General features: G+C 35.3%; 1 protein-coding gene across 1 annotated transcript in view; it reads right to left on the reverse strand.

The window, feature by feature from the left end:
* Positions 1-2,898: 2,898 nt before the first annotated feature.
* Positions 2,899-19,345, reverse strand: part of LOC148955251 (uncharacterized) — a 47,435-nt gene continuing 30,988 nt past the window's right edge. Inside the window, exons 3-5 of the mRNA XM_089101183.1 lie at positions 18,326-18,500; positions 10,751-10,919; positions 2,899-7,827 (exon numbers count right to left, since the gene is read on the reverse strand). Of these exons, the coding sequence (XP_088957309.1) occupies positions 7,434-7,827; positions 10,751-10,919; positions 18,326-18,500 (738 nt within the window). The 3' untranslated portion in view covers positions 2,899-7,433. The remainder of the gene's footprint in view (positions 7,828-10,750; positions 10,920-18,325; positions 18,501-19,345) is intronic.

Consider the following 19,345-nt stretch of genomic DNA (forward strand, 5'->3'; position numbering starts at 1 on the left):
AAATAGATTGCTGCAAAAATTGCCAAAGATCGTTTTAATTAGATATCAATTTTCCATACTACTGCTACTAACACTTCACCGCAGCATCATGCCGCCTGAGGCCAGCACAGCTGCGCATGCACCTCCTCCATCCCAATATGTTCAAAGCCTGTCCCTTTACACCCTCCCAGGAAATTCCCATTTCCTTTAAATCTTTCTTTATTACATCCTCCACCTCACACGACCTGCTTTCCGTTTAATCTTCGACGATTGGCCAGTAAGGACAATCTGTCATTCTTCATCCGCAGAACTTGCCCTAGACATCTCAACCTTTGTCTCATTATAGCCCTAGAAAGCGAGATTGAACCACACTTTTCTTACGGCCTACTGCTTGAAATACAGTCAGTCTGTCGGGTATCCCAAAATAATCCTTAGGCAATTTCTCTGGAAAACATCTAGCAAATCTTCATCCGCTTTTTGGAGCGCACATGCTTCAGAGCCATATTTGACCACTGTCATTATTGTGGCTTCCAATATTCTAGCTTGGTTTGCAGACTTGTCTTCCAATTTTTCCAAACTTTTTTTAACTGTGAAAAAACACCCTGAGCTATTCTACTTTTAACATCTTCACTGCCCCCACCGTCTTTACTAATAGTGCTACCAAGGTAAGTGAAGCTGCCCACCTGATCAATCTTTTCGTTACCCAACGTCACCTTTTCATCTTCACTTATTCCTAGCCTTAGTGACTTAGTCTTCTGAACATTAATTTTCAAACCTATTCTAGCACGAAAAGAAATAGGTAAGAAACCTATTTCTTGACAAAAGAAATATAAAGCGTAAGCCAAGTATGTTCACAGTCGAGTGGTATGTGTTTAGCTTTCTTACCAAATACACACTGTGTAGGCAGCATATTGTCTAGAGGGGGGGCAGTCGATAGTGTGATGGAGGGGCTTTTATCAACTGCTTTTCCAACCATCTGCTTTTTCAGCCATATCTAATGTAAATTTGAAGGTCTAGGGGGGGGGGGGGCAGCTGCCCCCCTCCCAACGCCCATGTGTGTAGGGCTTGCTTAAACCAACTTAAAATCAGAATGAAAATTCATACCAGAAGAAAAGTAAGATATTCAGTTAGACTTATCTAAACTTGAAAATTGACTTTGTGGTAACACGTTAAATGTTGAAGATGTCCAAAACTGCATAATAGAAACGCGTGATCCCTTTCATATTTTAACAATTGCCATTTAACTTGCTGGCCCCTTATAGATTTTTAAAAATCAATATTTTCTAATGAGGTCCCTATTAGTTAAAGTGATAAAAATATTATAAAACTGCAACTCTGACCAACTTAAGGGCTGGGTCACATAGCCCTCTTGACTCTTTCCGGTAGCGATTAAATTTATTTAATCCAATTCGTGGTTCTGGTGGAGGTTATCTTGTTATAGTTCGGATAACGTTTGGTGACAATTTCGGATTAGAAAAAAAGAAGTAAAGAAACTGCCCAAAGATCTCAGTGAGGTGGCAAGACTAAGTAAAAACCTCTTTTCTTACCCCACTACGTGAGAGCCACTTTTAAATTCATGTGCTATGTTCACAGGCAGTTGGCCCCTTCTGCCCCCCCCCCCTCTGACTACAGCAATATCTTGAACGCAACATTAATGAGAAGCTACCATGATACGTTCCACTTATTTTTGAGGTATTGCCTTCTGATCTCGCTGCAAAAATAGCAACATTTACGAACAATGGATTCGTTTTTGTTTACAGGATAGATTACCACATGATCAAAAAATAACTCCTTATAAAAACCCTGAAAATTACATCCATTCACACAAATCCTGCAAGACTAAATGTTCATACTATCCATTTAGTCAGCACACTGGAATCTCTGGATTCAACAGGATATAGTCCTGTAAGCTAAATAATCGTCAAAATTGGCAAGTTTGGTGCATGTGTTTAAGGGATAAATACCATGTTCCTAATGCTTGAATAAAGAAACACATAAAAATCATTCAGAAATATTTAATACACAAAGAGGTAGAAAAACAAGCCAAAAATTAAGTATGAGTATACATTAAAAAAGAAAGAATTAATTTTTTACTAAATACAAACACGAAATTAATAGTACGCTGCTCTAATCACTTGCATAGCTCTAAACTTAAAACAAGCTTACTCTTAAGGAAGGCCATGACCAGGGGAAGTCCAAAATTGAACTTATGTCCTTTGAAAAGTCAACAATACACACTTTCCGGTCGTTTAAGGACTGATGAGACAAAACATTTTCAACTGTTGAACCCCGCCCCCCCCCAATTCAAAAGCCTGGGTACGACCCTGATTATACATAAATCTTATAGTCTAAAAGGTAAAATTCTACCTTTAATTTTTCATAAATTGAATATTTAAGTCCTTTCAGTTATAACTGTGCACTGTCAAGGGCGAACCTACGTAATCAGCTACAAGGGATGTTTGGAAGTTTGAAAAAGCTTTTTACCAGAAAAGAATCATTTTTTTTTTCAGTGTTAAGCAATTTTGCGTACAATATTTGTTCATCTTTAAGGGGGGGGAGAGTATAAGTTTCCAGAGCCTTAAAACTTATTCCAGAGCATAATTTAAAATCCGTTTGCCGTTTAGTTTCTTCCTTAATATTTAGTTTCAATGGTTTTACAGGCTCAGTTTTAACGATTCAAAACTCCTTATGTAACACTAAATATATTTTAGAAAATAAAATAAAAAAGGTTTTTGGGTCTTGGGCAGTAATTCTGAAGCCACATACAATTTTGATATCAAAACCTCGAATTTCCAGCAATCTCTGGAAGTGACAAACAGATATTACATACTTAAGTCAATAACAAAACAGGAACTTCTAAGCATCTTCAGAACCAAGTAAGATACGATGTAACAGATTGAATGAATTACAGATACAGACCCCAGCTTGGTAGAATTACGTTACTAAGTATTTCGAGTTGTTTTTTCAGTAGTAAATACTTAGTATAATATTCAAGCCTATCCTAAAACTGCCATTTATATACCATTCCAATCTGTTTTCAATCTTCAATCCATCGAACTGTTGAATTTTCTAGATTTTACTCACTACTCATAGCGCTGAATACTAGCCAGTAAGTCGGCGCCAGGCGAGTAAGCACTGCAATGGATTTATAATAGTAGCAGCATAGCATTGAAAAAAAGAGACAACCAAAATAAATTTGAGGGGCGCTACGGCGCATAGTCTAAGTTAAGGATTGCCATTAGACTGTACAGGGATTTCGCTAGGGAGGATATTTTTTTTACCATTGCTACGAGTAACAATTGTTTGGGTAAATTGTTTAGATTTTATATGATTGAATCCATGTTTGAAATAGATCACTTTTTGGAAAAGACGGATATTTTAGCATAGAGTAAACATTCAAATGATTTTGAAGTGCTTTAGGAACCCTTAATACTACCGATTTTCAGCTACTACTTTTTTCGGAGGTTAAACATGGCTCCTCTCGGCAAAAACAACAACAACAAGATATCAAAAAGAGAGACCTTCAAGATAATAATGGTGTGATCTTGGTAAGGAAAAAACAAACAACAGATATCTGAAAGAGGCCTCTTCTTAATAGTAATGCACCTTCTGGCCATAACGCATTCCACGTTCGACATGGGGGGCAAATATGTTAACCAGTTGAGAACAAGTGAATTTTGGGAACCTTTTTTGTTGTTGAAACTTAGAAAAATCGTGAGATTCGGGTAGGTGACTGGCGTGGTCTCACTTTTTTTATGGCTGCCCCGTATTTTAAGAAGAATTGGTTATATTAACTTCATTTTACCCATTTAGTCTGAAAATACTTTTATAATTGACGCTAACCTAAGTGTTGCTAAAAGCAAGACAATTTTGGGCTCAAATTACCTAAGAGTCGTTTTAATTTGTTATAAAGCATTATAATCAACACTAGTTTACACATCAGTGACTGAATTACGAGAACTAGTATTTTGGCAATAGATTTTGTCTTGTGTCTTTTCAATACTAAACTCCCCATTAATATTAGGGATAGCACCAAGTATTCTCTACCAATCTAGTCTCTGGAAATGTTCGTCCACTTTATAGCTATTCCTATTCATCCAAGATTTAAATGGTCACCGCACAATCTTAGTAGGATTTTAAAACTTTTGTTCATATCCACTACGGTAAGTGTTTTTGGAGCAAGTTTTACGCGAAGTATACAATAACAAATGTAAGTCATTTATATTATTTAGATTATTAAATTCAAAGCTAATCAATTGGGCTAAGTACAAACAATAAAGAAATTTGCTGCTACAGATGAACTTGACATTATGACACATACATTTAAATCTTTTAGGATACAAATCTGTTTTTTTTTTCTGCTAAAAAATAGCTAATATTTTTTACCATTTAAAAGTAAAGTCTAGAAAAAGCATCCCGGGATGAAATAGATTAGTTTCTTTTTTACATGAAAAATTTTTAATATATATTTCCTAACTTTGGCATAATCATAGTCAGAATAGAGGGGCTTCTAAATGAAGGATACTATTGAGAAAATAAACCTTAGATCATGCCTTAAAATACATAAAATCAAAAATGTTTCAGAAAAAAGCCAAAAATACATATAGGTCGACTTTCACAATATGCCCAAACAACAGAAGTAGATGGGCAAATCCTACAAGGTCATATATTTACCAGCTGCATTTGTAACAGATTAAGGGCTTTTATACGTCTATATTCTTTTAAATTATATTTAAGCAATTCCTATTTCAATTTTCAGCCAGAAATTTTCTAATTTTTACATCTATTTAACCAGCCCTCCTTGATTGAAATTTAACTGTTTAAAACTAGGGTAACATATCGCTTTTTGGACATTTGAATTTTAGCTCCTTACTTCGACAAAAATGTAGTCAATCTAAAAAGCATATATCCACTTACATTCATCCTTCAAATATGCAATTAAGAACATATATTTACTATTTTTTCAATTAATTTGAAAAAGAAACAAATCAGTTCCCCACCTTGTCTCATATGGACAGAATAAAAATTGGATTTTTCCCTAAATAAATATTCAGAGGTGGCAAGCATGAGAAATACAGCTTCCTCTGACATTTAAAGGTATGATTTGTGTCCGAAAAAAAGAAAAACGAACAAAATAAATATTCGTTTGAATGAAAGCAATTTCCAAGAATTTTTTACAGAACCAAAGCCCAGGAAGCATGAAACCGTAATTCTTTAACAATTTGCAGAAGAAAAAGAAATTGGATTTGACATTTTTGGACAAACGAGTGGTTTCCAACCAGTATAGAATCTTTCAATCACTAGGGTCTACACTAAATATGAAACTCTTTTTTTTTCTTACAAAGATTTGTAAGTTATAATAATTTAGGAACATAATTCGTGATTTGACATATCTTAGCTTTGCAGAAAGCATCTACCTCACAGTCAAGAGCAAATGAGACATCTTCTGAGTAAATACTAAAGTACTGATAGAATCTTAAAATTTGTTTTAGAAATTAATCCCGAATAAAAAGACATTCTAATGAAACTTACTGGCAGTCATACACATCACTCGTGATAATTCCGATGATGGCAATACCAGAACGTTAAATCGATTTGCCTATTCAGAAAAAGAAGAAAGAAAGAATTGAGATCAACAAAGGCAGGAAATGAACTTATTTAGTAATTTAAGTATCTTTTTATACACTTAATATTACATATTCTCATGCATCAAAACCAGATTTATACCGACGATTTCGAGGATGAGGAGAAGTGAACGGTGCAACTTCATCTGTTCAAGGGCAGGCTTCTCAAAAAGAGCGGCCCAAGGAGTCTTGTATTTCTTCCCAAGAAAATTTTGGCCCATAAATACACTTTTTAATGCATTGACCCACAGCCGTTTCTAGGGTTGGTGGTGCCTGGGGGAAAATCAATAAGAGCATACCTTCCCGCCTCAATATAAGCACAAAAAAAAACAACAAAAAACAAAATAAAAGTAAAAAACAGGATCAAAGTGGACAAACCCCAGCCATGGAACCCGGGGCAGCTGCCCCGGTGTCCCCCTTTGAACGGCTCTGCATTGATCCCTCTTCCAAAAGTTGAAATTGTGTGCACCTGTAACAAACTTCTACAAAAAAAAAAGAAAAAAAAGAGTTTATCCATAACCATTAAACTATGATTCTGCTAAAAAAGGTAATAAGTATAATCGAATAATTGCAAGCTCAAAAAGAAATATTTTCTTCGATATGGCACACATCAACCTATCACAAAATGATTTTTGAGGTAATGAAAAACAAGAGATGAAACAAAATCAAAACAAAGTCTAAAATGGAGTAGAAAACTCGCATATTTTTCCAAGTTATCTAATTTAAATTTAAATGTAGAAAAAATTTGCCGTCGATTTTTTGGAGACAAAATCTTTTTCTTAGCGCTAGATATGGCCTTTCAGAACACAAGGAAATCAAGCGAAGTAACAAAAAAAAACAAGAGGCTTAGTGGATAAAACGCTCCCCCCCCCCCTAGTTCCAGCATAGCAACATGTTTAATTTCAAATTTTATGTTTACAAACAAATGTTTCAGATTTTTTTTTGTCAATTATAAAATGAGGCTCAAAAATGAATAGCTAATCATATAATTTAAATTATCATTCAAACAACCATTCAAAACAAAAGAGAACTTATGACACTGGTAAAAGAACAACTTATTTGGATTTTAATCCAGATATTAATCACTTGAGTATTTTTTTTTGTCTGACAAATAAACATAACAGCAATTAATTGCGGCAGACATTTGAGCCGTTCAGTAGCCAAAGATATTAACTCCTTTCTAAATATTTTTTGTTTTAGTGTGAAAACTCTATTAACCCTTTGACTTCCCCGTCCGCAAGGAAATTTTTTTAAGAACAAGGAATAATGCCCCAAAATGATTAGAAATGATTCCACAATTGAGTATAAAGCGCTTTTTTTTCGAAGGCAATAGACTAAACTACAAGGAACCAAAAATATTAGTGAATCATAATCGAAACCAGCAACATATCCTCTTTTCCATTTGTCACTGTTTATTTTATTGAGAGAATTGACTTGACGACGGAGCCACTCATACAAATAAAGATAACAATCAATCTCAATGCCAAATACAAAACAAGAAAGGAAAAGAAATCTCAGGTGCAAGATAAAATATAAATGAATCTAATACTTTTGATCCGAAACATTCGATCTAATGTCTGTAGCGACTTGCTCCAAAAGAGGCAATGAACTTGATAAAATTAGAAACATGCCTCACTATAGCACATTGTAAATTTTTTATATACAAATTTTTCTATCCTACAATTAACTAGCTAATACTATGCGACTATTCTAAAACTTGTATACGAATCATTAAAATCATTAATTGTACGACTAATTAAATCATCCTCATATCACTGAGACGGTGCGAGGCTCAAAAACCCGTCCAGTCATGATATTTAAATTCATCCCTTAATACTGCATGGTTTCACATATGTTAGGTCCATTTTCATTTCTTATTCTTGTCATTCCATCATCAGATGAGAATTCAGGCTGCATATTTTCTGAATCAGATCCGTTTGCTGAGTATTGCTGACCTAATTCTGAATCTGGTAGCAAATTCTCTGAATCTGGATTTTGGCCATCTTCAGTATCTGCTGTGATGCATGGCTCACTTGGAAACAATCTTGTCCTCCCCCGTCGGCTAACGCATCCGTGGATTTTACAGAAGTTTGAGATGGCCGTAGTGCTGACACCATACATTTCAGCCAACTGTACATATCGAACTCCTTGTTTCACTGACCGAAGGATCGCCTCTCGATCTTCTTCAGTTAAGCGTTTTTCAACTTGTTTCTGTCTCCCGTTCCTAAAAAGTCAAAGAAATGAAATTTAAATATACTAATAAAGGATATATACCACGACCGGGGCACCCTCCCCCCCGCCCCTGTATGGCATCATCAATTCAAAAAAGACCACTAATGCTTATTGTCATTATTTCTTGACATTCTGAACATTATTTTTTCATATTAGCATTATAAACCATCTGCTGATGCTTCACTCCAAAAAAAAAAAACAATTAAAAAATACTCCAAACCAACAAAATCCGTAAGCTCTTGTATATAGCATAAGATATTTATCCCATCTTATGAAATAATCAGTATAATTATCAAATTTGTACTTCATTAGGCTACATTTAGAAAATTCTCATTTATTAGATTTTCAGTCAATTTTCAGTCACTTTCAGTTTAACTGCATCCCATCCCCTCCCCCTTCTAGCACCTGGAATGTCCTAATCCCTAAGATAAACGCAAAAGTTGCTAATTTTGGTGGTCGGAATTCTTTTTGTACTTATTTCTCATTAAAGACATAATACCAAATAATGCCAACTTGAATAAAAAATAAATAAAATAATAATCAATAAACCTATGTTTATAGCCAAGGTCCATACACAGGCACTATGGGGAGGGAAGAAGGGCTGTTAAGGTGTGGGAATTTAAGCGACTTTAAAAATCAAACGAACAAAACTTTCCTGAACGTAATGACATAAGAGTTTTGTTATTGTACAGTTTCATTCAGAATTTTGCTATTGGAGTCTTTAATTCAGAAGAGGTGCATAGACTGCACTGTTGCCAATATAAAATTTTGAATCTAGAAATCTGTCAAATGAAACTTAGGCAAATATTTAAGGGGGCTAGGGGGGCTCGGCCTCCTGGATGCGAAACTATCTGCTTGTGCGAAAAAGGAGTCAAACCTAGTTAAAAAATAGTTTACAATATTTGATTCTGCGAAACAAAATTGAAATACTGGCAAATCTAAAATTATTAGAATCTGAAGCTCTTTAGTTTCAAATCATGGACCTTAAGAAAATAAATCATATTTTAAATTTGTTTTAGATTACATTTGCCGTTGCATGAAGACAACTTGTTGCGCCAAGTTTTTTTTTTGTCAAAACTGCTGCAACTAATATATAGTTTAATATTATTGCATGTCAGAAATGTAAACAGGAATTTATTTTAGACAGGTCAAATTTAGAATGGGATGGGACGAAAGAAACAACAAAAACAGGCTAATTAGATAAAAAACAAAGGAAATAATAGGATATCAGCATTTTTTAGAGCAGGAAGTTTCAGCCCCCCCCCCTCCATCATTTCCGAGATATTGCAGATATGATACTTTGATAGCCTGTATACGCATAGCGCCTTTCGAATTACTTCTCCCCTTCCTCAACTCAAAATCTGAGTCCCAATTGACACCACCTGCCACCCAACACTAGCTGAAAGTTTCACTTGGAGCTAGCTAGATTTTAATTTGAAAACTCGGGCGCATATATCGTCTTTCGATTTACTCAGGTAAGCGTGTAATTTTTAGAGTATACTCTTGGATACAATGGGTATCTTGGCTTAGCGAACGATCCCGAACGATGGTCGCATTTTTTACTAAAACCTATCAGTGGACAACAGGCAATGTACAATAATTTTGGCCATTGCCCATGGGGCTGTGGGGATGACCCGACCATAGAGGCATACTTGTCAGACCTAGCGGCGTTTCTCAACAAAATGACAACATAAAATTTTTATCTCAATATCACGGGGTTTGGAAGGGGAGGGTGGGATGGATAGCAAAAAAGGGCACGGGAGGGAAGCTGGTTAAATTCAAATCAATTTAAGTCTTTAAAATGGCACTAGAAATTTTAATGTCCAATCGATTGTGTCTTATCCCAAGTCTATACGACCACCCCCTCCATTTGAGGTGGCTGAAAAGAAAAAAGTTTTCGGGCCCTTTTCGAGGGAAACCAATATTTTTTTCCTTCTGCATCGAGGTCCCCTTAGCTCAGGGACGCATGGATATGTTTCGAGCCGATCAGAAAGTTTTTTAGTCCTTTTTAGGCTTCAATCCTGGGGGGGGGAGGGTTGGCCCAAGTTTTCTTTTGAACACTACGTTTATGTTGGCCCAAGGAATTCAGGTTGAAGTTTAAAAATGATCAAGGTAAAAAAAAAAAAAAAAAAAAAAATTCTGGCCCGTTTTTGTACCCTTTAAACCCTTTCACAACAATTGTGTGAACCTTTTGACCCTCAAATCGATCCCTGAAAGCTTTGAGTTATTCACAGAAACAACAACAAATAAGCACCCATTGTTCCATTATAAAACCTATTTGTAATTGTGTAAAGAATTCGCATTATTTATAACTTACTCCAGGGGATGTAAGGGTCATGACATTAATAAATATTTTTATTGGACATTTCGACTATTCTGAACTAGATAAGTCTCTCAAAATTTTGAACAGATATCTTGAATGGCTACAGGAGAGGAGACAGCAAAAAAGGGCAATAGAGGGGGGCTGGTTGCCCTCCAATCACTTTCGAGTCTTGAAAGGGGCACTAGAAGTTTCGATTTTCAATCAAATGAGCCTCCTCTGGAGTTTCTAAGACCACATCTTGAAGGGGTTCCCTTCCACACGAAGGGGACGGAAGTGGCCGGAAGAAAAAAGAACATTTAAGGCACATGACTCTTTACTTAGATACTCTAATACTCAGTATAATGATTTTGTAAATAGACCTTGCATAAGTACCTGACTAAATATCTTTTCCTTTTCTGTTAGCAACTGTTAGCAATATCGATAAGGAAATGTATCTAGAGAAAACTTGTATTTTAAAACAAAGATGTGATTTGATTCGTCTAGGAATACAGAAATCGCCTAGCAAATTTCTAAAAGCCAAAGGTCTTTGAAAGATCCATGAGTTTAGACACATTGGCTTAAATTATTAATGATATATATTATTTATCCTTACCTTCCTTTGGGCGCACCATGTGCAATGGCATATTTTCGAATAGTTGCTACACTTATACCATACTTTTTACTTAGGAGATTACAACTTGTACCATTCTTAATAGACTGAAGGATATCAGCTAGATCTTCAGGCCTTGACTCAAAAAAGCCCCGTCTTCCACGGACACCTTCTAAAAATAGTAAACTCAGTTTAGTATTAGGTAAAATTAATGAATTAGGATTATGTGTCAATTGGGATATTATCAAATAGCAGTGTTTCAAGAATTGCACGTAGAAAATACAGAATGACACTCATAAATAAGTTTCAGAGAGGAAGAAGAAGCTTATCTTTTGAAAAGAAAAAGATTTATAGAGATCTATAGATCTAAAGATCTATAATGTCTGCTGAGTTAAATGCCATAATCATGGCATTAGAACACATTAAGGAAAATCAAACTTTTATTGTAGATTCAAATAATAATATCATATACTCCAACGCTTTGTCAAAGTTTGAGTTGCTAATATCAGATCCTTAGTAGAGGTTGGAAATTGACGCCTATCGCCGTTTCAGTACTATAGATAGTCATGTTGCAAGTTTCACAAGAACATATTTTTATTATATCTATTGACACATTGGCATAAATGTTAATCGTCAGGCTGATGAAATATCAAAAACTGCTATAAATATTGACCAGCCAAGTGGGAGACCAATCCCAATTAGAGATATTTACCGATGGAGGCTATCAGATATTAATTTTAATAAGAGTAACCCTATCCTTTCCCCCTTTACCAATAAGTATCTTTCTAAAATTTATCATAGAATTCGTTCTGGAACAAATGGACTAAATTTCCTTGCATTCTCATATAAGTTTTCTAATTCAAGTGGTTCAATTCCCCTGTCCCCTCTATGTAGGCATTGTAATATGAATAATGAAACAATTGACCATTGCCTATTTGAATGTAATATGCTGACGTCTGCAAAACATACCTTGCTTTGTAAACTGTTAAAATGCCTCAAACACCACAAAATCTCACTATCAGCCAAGAGCCTAGCCAACTATACCTGCACACAGAGCACAGAAATCAATATCTATCATCTTATATTTGAACTCCTTGAGTCAAAAAATCTACTGAAAGATATCTGAAAATATCTATAAAATCTCTGAAAATATCTGAGAATATCTAATAAATAAGAGACGACCAAGCCAGTAGCTCTGCAGCCCACAGAGTGAAGCAAAGAGAAAAAAGCTAAATAGTACTAACTGAATAGCCCGTCTGCTGTGAATTAGAAGAAGAAGAAGATTTACTGCAAGATATCTAAGCAGATTTATAAATCACATATAAGACCCCATATTGACTATGGGCTCATTGTCTATGGTGCATGTGCAAAGACCCAGATGCAAAAAATTGAAACAACACAAAATGATATAATACATCTCATATTTGGTCTTAGGAAACCCACAAGCACCAAGTTTCTGCTTATGGAGAGTGGATTAACAACAATAAGGGAGAGACGTAGCTTTCTCTTGATAAAACATCTTACAAAAATTGAATCAAATAGCTCACACACATTACATAATTGGTTAAGAAATCCAGCCATGTATAGAGGTATTGCAGATGAGTATGCCAATATTCAAAAGAAGTTCCCTGTACCAGCAAAGTCTATTGCACCTACTTTCCCCCAATTCCCTCCATGGAATTGGTCATTTACCATAATAAATACTGAATTTTCAAAATGGAATAAAGATTTAACACCCATTGCTTTTGTCCATAAAAAATTTTCAGAACTTAATACAATTACCTATAAAAATCACTTCCAAATATTTGTTGACGGGTCAAAAATGAATGAGAAGGTTGCAAGTGGTGTTTTCCTTCGTCACCTGAAAATTGCAATGGGAGAGAGATTATTTAATAATTTATGTATAATGTCTACTGAGTTAAATGCCATAATTATGGCATTAGAACACCTTAAGCAAAACCAATATTTGATTGAAAATTCAAATAATATTATCATCTATTCCGACTCTTTATCAAGCCTTGAGTTGATGGCCTCAGCTCCTCAATATAAGTTGGACATTGACACTTATCATTGTCACAGTTTTATTGATAATCTTGCTTCAAGTGGCATAAAAACTTACTTTCAGTACATTCCTAGCCACTCTGGCATAAGTGGTAATCATCAGGTTGATGAAATAGCAAAAAATGCTATAAATATTGACCAGCCAAGTGGGAGACCAATCCCAATTAGAGATATTTACCGATGGAGGCTATCAGATATTAATTTTAATAAGATTAATCCTATCCTTTCCCCCTTTCCCAATAAGTATCTTTCTAAAATTTATCATAGAATTCGTTCTGGAACAAATGGACTAAATTTCCTTGCATTCTCATATAAGCTTTCTAATTCAAGTGGTTCAATTCCCCTGTCCCCTCTTTGCAGGCATTGTAATATGAATAATGAAACATTTGACCATTGCCTATTTGAATGTAATATGCTGACGTCTGCGCAATATACCTTGCTTTCTAAACTGTTAAAATACTTCAAACACCACAAAATCCCACTATCAGCCAAGAGCCTAACCAACTATACCTGCAAATAGAGCATAGAAATCGACATCTATCATCTTATATTTGAACTACTAGAGTTGAAAGATCTACTGAAAGATATCTGTATATATATAATAAATATGAGGCAATCAAGCCAGTAGCTCTGTAGCCCACAGAGTGAAGCAAAAGGAAAAGGGCTAAATAGTTTTACTGAAAAGCCCGCTTGCTGTTAAATAGAAGAAGAAGAAGAAGATTCAAGATAAATAAGGAGCAACCTTTGCAGTAGCTTATTTCAACTCACGGAGTGAGTCAAAGGGAAAAGGGCTAAATAGTCTAAGCTGAAAACCCCACGTTTGCTGAAATAGAAGAACAAGATTAGCAACATAGGCCCAGGTGGATTAAACATTAAGTTGTGCAAGTAGACCTTCAATTCTCTGCATTTGACCAAAACCAAAGCATCATTCCGCGCCTAATGCTATACAAGTTATCACCCTTTATTTGCAACCCTTTATTAAATTGTCTATAAATTGTTTTCTTTAGACCTATTTGAATATACTGACTTTATATATTTGAATATACTGAATTATCAATGCCCAAATACGTACTTACATAACGAAAGTTAATCCCCGCTCAGTTTCCTTAGAAGAAACTTTTTGACAGAACTAGCTTGTGCTCTTTTTATAGGAAAAACTTGATGAGGAATGACAGTTCGCTTTCGCATATCTTGTTTCTTTGAAACAAAGAACACGAATTTAATAAGGCAGCTTCGATGCTTTCTGCCTAGATAAGTTGTGGACTTGGTTTGACTCAGTACATGATATATCTTTTCGCTAACAACAATTAACGTATCCTTAGAAACTTCCGTTACTATAGCCACGGTTAAAGAGTCAGTGATTAAGTTAAAGACAGCCAAGCCCATAAAATGAAACCAGAAATCCAGCATATACTAAGATCTGGGACTTAAAAAAAATCAGCTATCAATAAGACTCAATGGGTAACATATCAAAGCTATTTTATTCAAAGTGAAGATTAGTGTCAACCTTTTCGATTCTTTTTCTTCTTTTATGAAGCTCCCCTTTCAAACATTTTTATTGAGCTTTGTCTGCTTAAGCAACCGAATCACATTAAGTAATGCTGTGGCGGTTGGTTGTTTAAAATAGAGGCGGACGCGGTCTCGACATTGAGTTTTACAAGCAAGATTTCGTTTGTATACAATGTGAATTGTTCATTGTTTACTTTTATATGAAAATATTTACTTTTCTGTTCAATAAGTGTAAATCAATAAGACTTACCAAAGACAAAATAAGTTCTGAAAAATGAAAGCATTTGTCTCCAAAAACAAATTACTACTACTACTACTAACAACTCACCGCAGCACCAAGCCGCCTGAGACCAACACAGCTACGCACGCTCCTCCTCCACAACAATCTATTCAAAGCCTCCCTTTTTACAACCGCCCACGAAGGTCCCATGTCCTTTAAATCTTTCCTTATGACGTCTTCCCACTCCAGACATGGACGAGCTGCCTTCCGTTTTGCCCTAGACGGATGGCCAAAAAGAACAATCTTCGGCAATCTGTCATCCTTCATCCGCACAACATGCTCTAGCCACCTCAACCTTTCTTTCATTATAGCCCTAGAGAGCGGTATTGAACCACATTTTTTGTATAGAAAAAAAAATCGATAATCGAAAAAATATAGAAAAAAAACACATTAAAAAAAATAATATCGTTTTATAAAATAAAACAACTCTTGATGCCATGGCTACCCCAGATTTTAATTTTCAGAATTAAAGAAAAGAAAGAAAACATCTTCCGAGTAGCAGGAAGAATTTTCTAACTTTTTAGTGCGTTTGGGAATATAACAAAATTTTTTTTAGACATACGGAGCTATTTCTCTTAATAAATCTCGAAAAAATTCTCGTAATTCATTGTGCGTATATCGTTATTATCGTCGAGCCCAATACGAAAGGGCTTATCTTTAATTTCACAATTTCAAATGAGAGCAAAAATTATAGTATCAGCTATTCGAAAATAATTTAATAACGTTTTGCTTCCGAGGTTTTCATCGAATAAAATCTATATAAAAAAAATTGGACACATAACTGAATAATATGGCTTCCTTTTGATATACATTATTTGACGATGCACTATGTTAGAGAATATTTAAGCTAAAGGCCCGTAAACATTTCTTGTCGCAACGATCAAGACCAGTATCACCTCCCCCCCCCCTTTTAAGAAGAAAATACACATCTGTAGATGCGGTGGTATGTGCGAGAATAAGACTGCTGCGTTTAAGGTGGGATATGAGGTTAGCAGCTGTTTTCATATTAAATCAGGAGTTAAACAGGGTTGTGTTCTATCTCCCATATATATATATATCATTTTGACGGATTTTGTCTTAAGAAGCACAGAAAAGGCAATGGGAGACTATGCTGATGATTTAAGCATCCTAGATGAAAGTGTGAACAAAATGAATGAACTTTTAGAGGTTTGCGAGTTCAGGGTGCTAGAGTAGGTTTCAACATAAATGTTAAGAAGACCAAGTCACTATGGCTAGGAATAAGTGAAGATGACGTCGGGTAATGAAAAGATTGATCAGCTGGACAGCTTCACTTATCTTGGTAGTATTATCAGTAAAGACGGGGGGAGCAGTGAAGATGTTAAAATAGTCATTAGAAAAAAAAACACAAAAAAAAACACTTAACACTTGGAAAAAACACTTTAATTTCCGTAGGGGGAAGGAGTTTTGGTACTTGTGTATAATGGGCAACTCACTCTAGTTTATGCTATGTCAAACTCGAGAACAAACCGGTTTCTTCGTTAGTTTTTTTCCAGCTTAGCGCGAGACAAGACAAAGACAAGTGACAGAATATATGGGAAATATATAATTTGGGCTATATATTTGCACATAGTGGAGGGGATAAAGTATTTGGACAGTTGGAAGTTAGAAAACAATTCTTTCTGGGTGTGGCCACTAAATAATTGCAGAAGAATAGCGAGGTATATGTAAATTCTGTTAACTAAAAAAAAAAAAAAAAAAAAAAAAAAAAAAAAAAAAAAAAAAAAAAAATGATAGCGATAGCGAGAGTTTCCAGATAGCGAGGTATCTGGAAATTCTGTCAACTAAAAAAAAAAAAAAAAAAAAACAGTATAAAGGAAATGTAATGTTTCATTTAAGTGTTAAATATTTTTTTTTCAATGACCGTTTTTCCAAGTATCAAGTACTATTATTAGGTCAGTATAGTGTTTCATTTATGTGTCTTATGATGATCGCTGATCAAAGTTTATGTTATTTGTGCCTTTCATTTATGTTATTTTACAATGTTCATGGCCGTATATTTGGCTTTAAAATACACCTCTATCTATCTATTTAATATGCAGAATAATTGTACCAAACATACTTTGCATGCAGACCCGCTATACTTTACCCCCTCCCCCTTAATATGCAAATCTATAGCCCAAATTAATTTCTAAAGTAACGAAGAAACTAACGAAAAAACAGATGTGTTCTCGAATTTTACACAGCGTAAACTTGAGTGAGTGGCGCATAATACACAAGTACCCAAAATTCTTTCCCCCTAGATAAATAAAAAAACAAAACTCAAATAAAATTCTTAAATTTGAAAAGCCTTATTTTCCACGGGGGGGGGGGGGGGGTAAACGCCTAGAACCGTTATTTCACCGATGGAGGAAATGCGGTTGAAGATTTGCTCGATGTTTTCCAGAGAAGTTGCCTAGGCATTGTTCTGGGTACCCGGCTTACTGACCGTATTTCAAATAGTAGGCTGTGCGAAAAGTTTGGTTTAGTCCCACTTTCTAGGGCTATAATGAGAGAAAGGTTGAGATAGCTAGCGCATGTCCTGCGGATGAAGGATGACAGATTGCCAAAGATTGTCCTTTCCGGCAAACCATTTGGGCTAAACGGAAAGCAGGTCGTCCGCGATTGGGGTGGGAGGATGTCATAAAGAAAGGTTTAAAGGAAATGGGAACTTCCTGGAAGGGTATAGAGGGAGGTTTTGAATAGATTGGTGTGGAGGAGGAGCGTACATAGCTGTGTTGCCTCAGACGGCTTGGTACTGCAGTGAGTTGTTAGTAGTAGTAGTACTACTTTCACCACTATACCATCAAAAAGTCCTTCAAGATTAAGCCATGTACACAACTTGGTCAAATAATGCATGTCTTTTGGAGTAACACAAGCATAATATAAAGCATCTGGCAAGGTTAAAACATACAACCTGTTGTTTTTCTAAAAAAAACATCCAGGATTAAAACAAAAAATCTATACGTTTGCAGTTTTTTTGTGTGTTAATTTTTTATCAAAATATACACAAAGTCTTTTAAAACAGAAACAGTACCATTGCTTAATCTCGACAACTGATGTGAGTGAGAAAAAAATATAATGCTTTCTGAAAAAAAAGAAGATTTTATAATGTTACATAACACCTTTTGAATTACCTTAGGTTAACCAGGATAGGTTGTCTTATTATTTGACAAGGTCACAGAAACGCGAAAGTAGAGGCCACTGATTAGTTTTGGTTCCTCAAAACATTTTACTCTCCCATATAAAACTTTTGTTTCGTATTAAATACTACGCATTGCAGCAGAAAAATTAAAACAATTTGCATAACAGGAGACTGAGCTCTTCTCAGGCCCCTAATAAGATTGACTGCAATAAGATTATCATTCGGTTTCTGGTGTGGAAAAACGATCTAGTTAGGTCACGACTCCAGGAAAATTTCTGTAGGGTCTTAATTAATTTTGGAAACACTTTTTCATACTAATGAGATCACAAATACCAAAACGTTCAATACCCCAAATGTTTTAGTTTCTACAGCGACTAAAACGAAATTAAATTTTTTTTTGCTATTCAACTGTCTTTCTCGCCACAGAGCAAAGCTCAATCCCCTGGCACTAATTACAATAACAACAATAAATACAAACGCGGCAGAAATACATAGGCTAAATATAATCGGTAGTTTTTTTTATGTAGCTTTCAAATCCAAATCTTGATTCACTAAAACAAATATTGCCTGTAAGCTATGAATTTACCTCTAGGTTTTTGAGATTCATTTAAGGAATTTTCGCGTCCATCTTCATCTTCATCATCAAAATCAGCATTGTGTCCCATAAAATTTTCAAAATTGTTGAAAGAGTCATCTTCATTCTTTGAAAAATTGTGAGAAGCAGTTGTAAGACCTGCTATTGTTGGATCAACTTCAGGAGTCTAAAAAAGAAATAATTCTACTGATTTTAGCTGAAATGACATGAAAGGACTTGGTAGCAGAGGATTTACGCATAAAACATTTAATTATAAGCATAAGCATAGAACAACTTCTTGACTAAAGTGGGGGATTTAAGGATAAAACATGCAACATTTGTTGTAGATTATGGTCGCCTGTACAAATTCAACTGAATAAGATAGGATGCTATAGTCCAGGACTTTTAGCTAAAAAAAAAGGGTCGAACCAGGACAAAATTTCTATAAAAACGAAAATGGTACCAAAATGATAAAAAAAAAAAAAAAAAATTCTGTACAACGTACTAAAAGTCCCCATAAATCCGAGTGGGGCAAGTACCCGAAAAACAGGGGAAAAGGGGGAAATGCGGGAGGAAAGGGGGAAATGGAAAAATGCCGAACATGCCCAGAAAATAGTTTAAAGTGAGTTTTCTGGCGTTTTCACATACGCTGATTACGAAATTGACATAAAATTCAGTATAGAACAAGAGTACAACGGAAAACGGGGGAACAGGAGAAAGAGAGGAGAAAAGAGAAGAATACAGGGTAGGGGTAGAAAGCGGTTTGAAAGATATTTTCTGGGGTATTCCTATCAGGTGATTAAAATAAAATCGAGAAAGAAATACGGAAAGATACTGAAATTACATTATTCCGCATTCCTCGCCGTTATCAACAAGCCCGTGGGTTCGTCAACATAATCCTGTTCTAATTCGACATTCAGTAAGAGAAGCAAGGTAGACTAATCACTGCAGAGTTCCAGTGCCGACGACAAAACTTATCCTGACGGAATAACATCTAGCGGATCCGATAGTCCCCAGTCTGCGTGGATGCTT

The sequence above is a fragment of the Artemia sp. Qi Xiang Cuo genome, chromosome 2 (assembly GCF_049724085.1).
Source record: "Artemia sp. Qi Xiang Cuo chromosome 2, ASM4972408v1, whole genome shotgun sequence".
NCBI classification, from domain to species: domain Eukaryota; kingdom Metazoa; phylum Arthropoda; class Branchiopoda; order Anostraca; family Artemiidae; genus Artemia; species Artemia sp. Qi Xiang Cuo.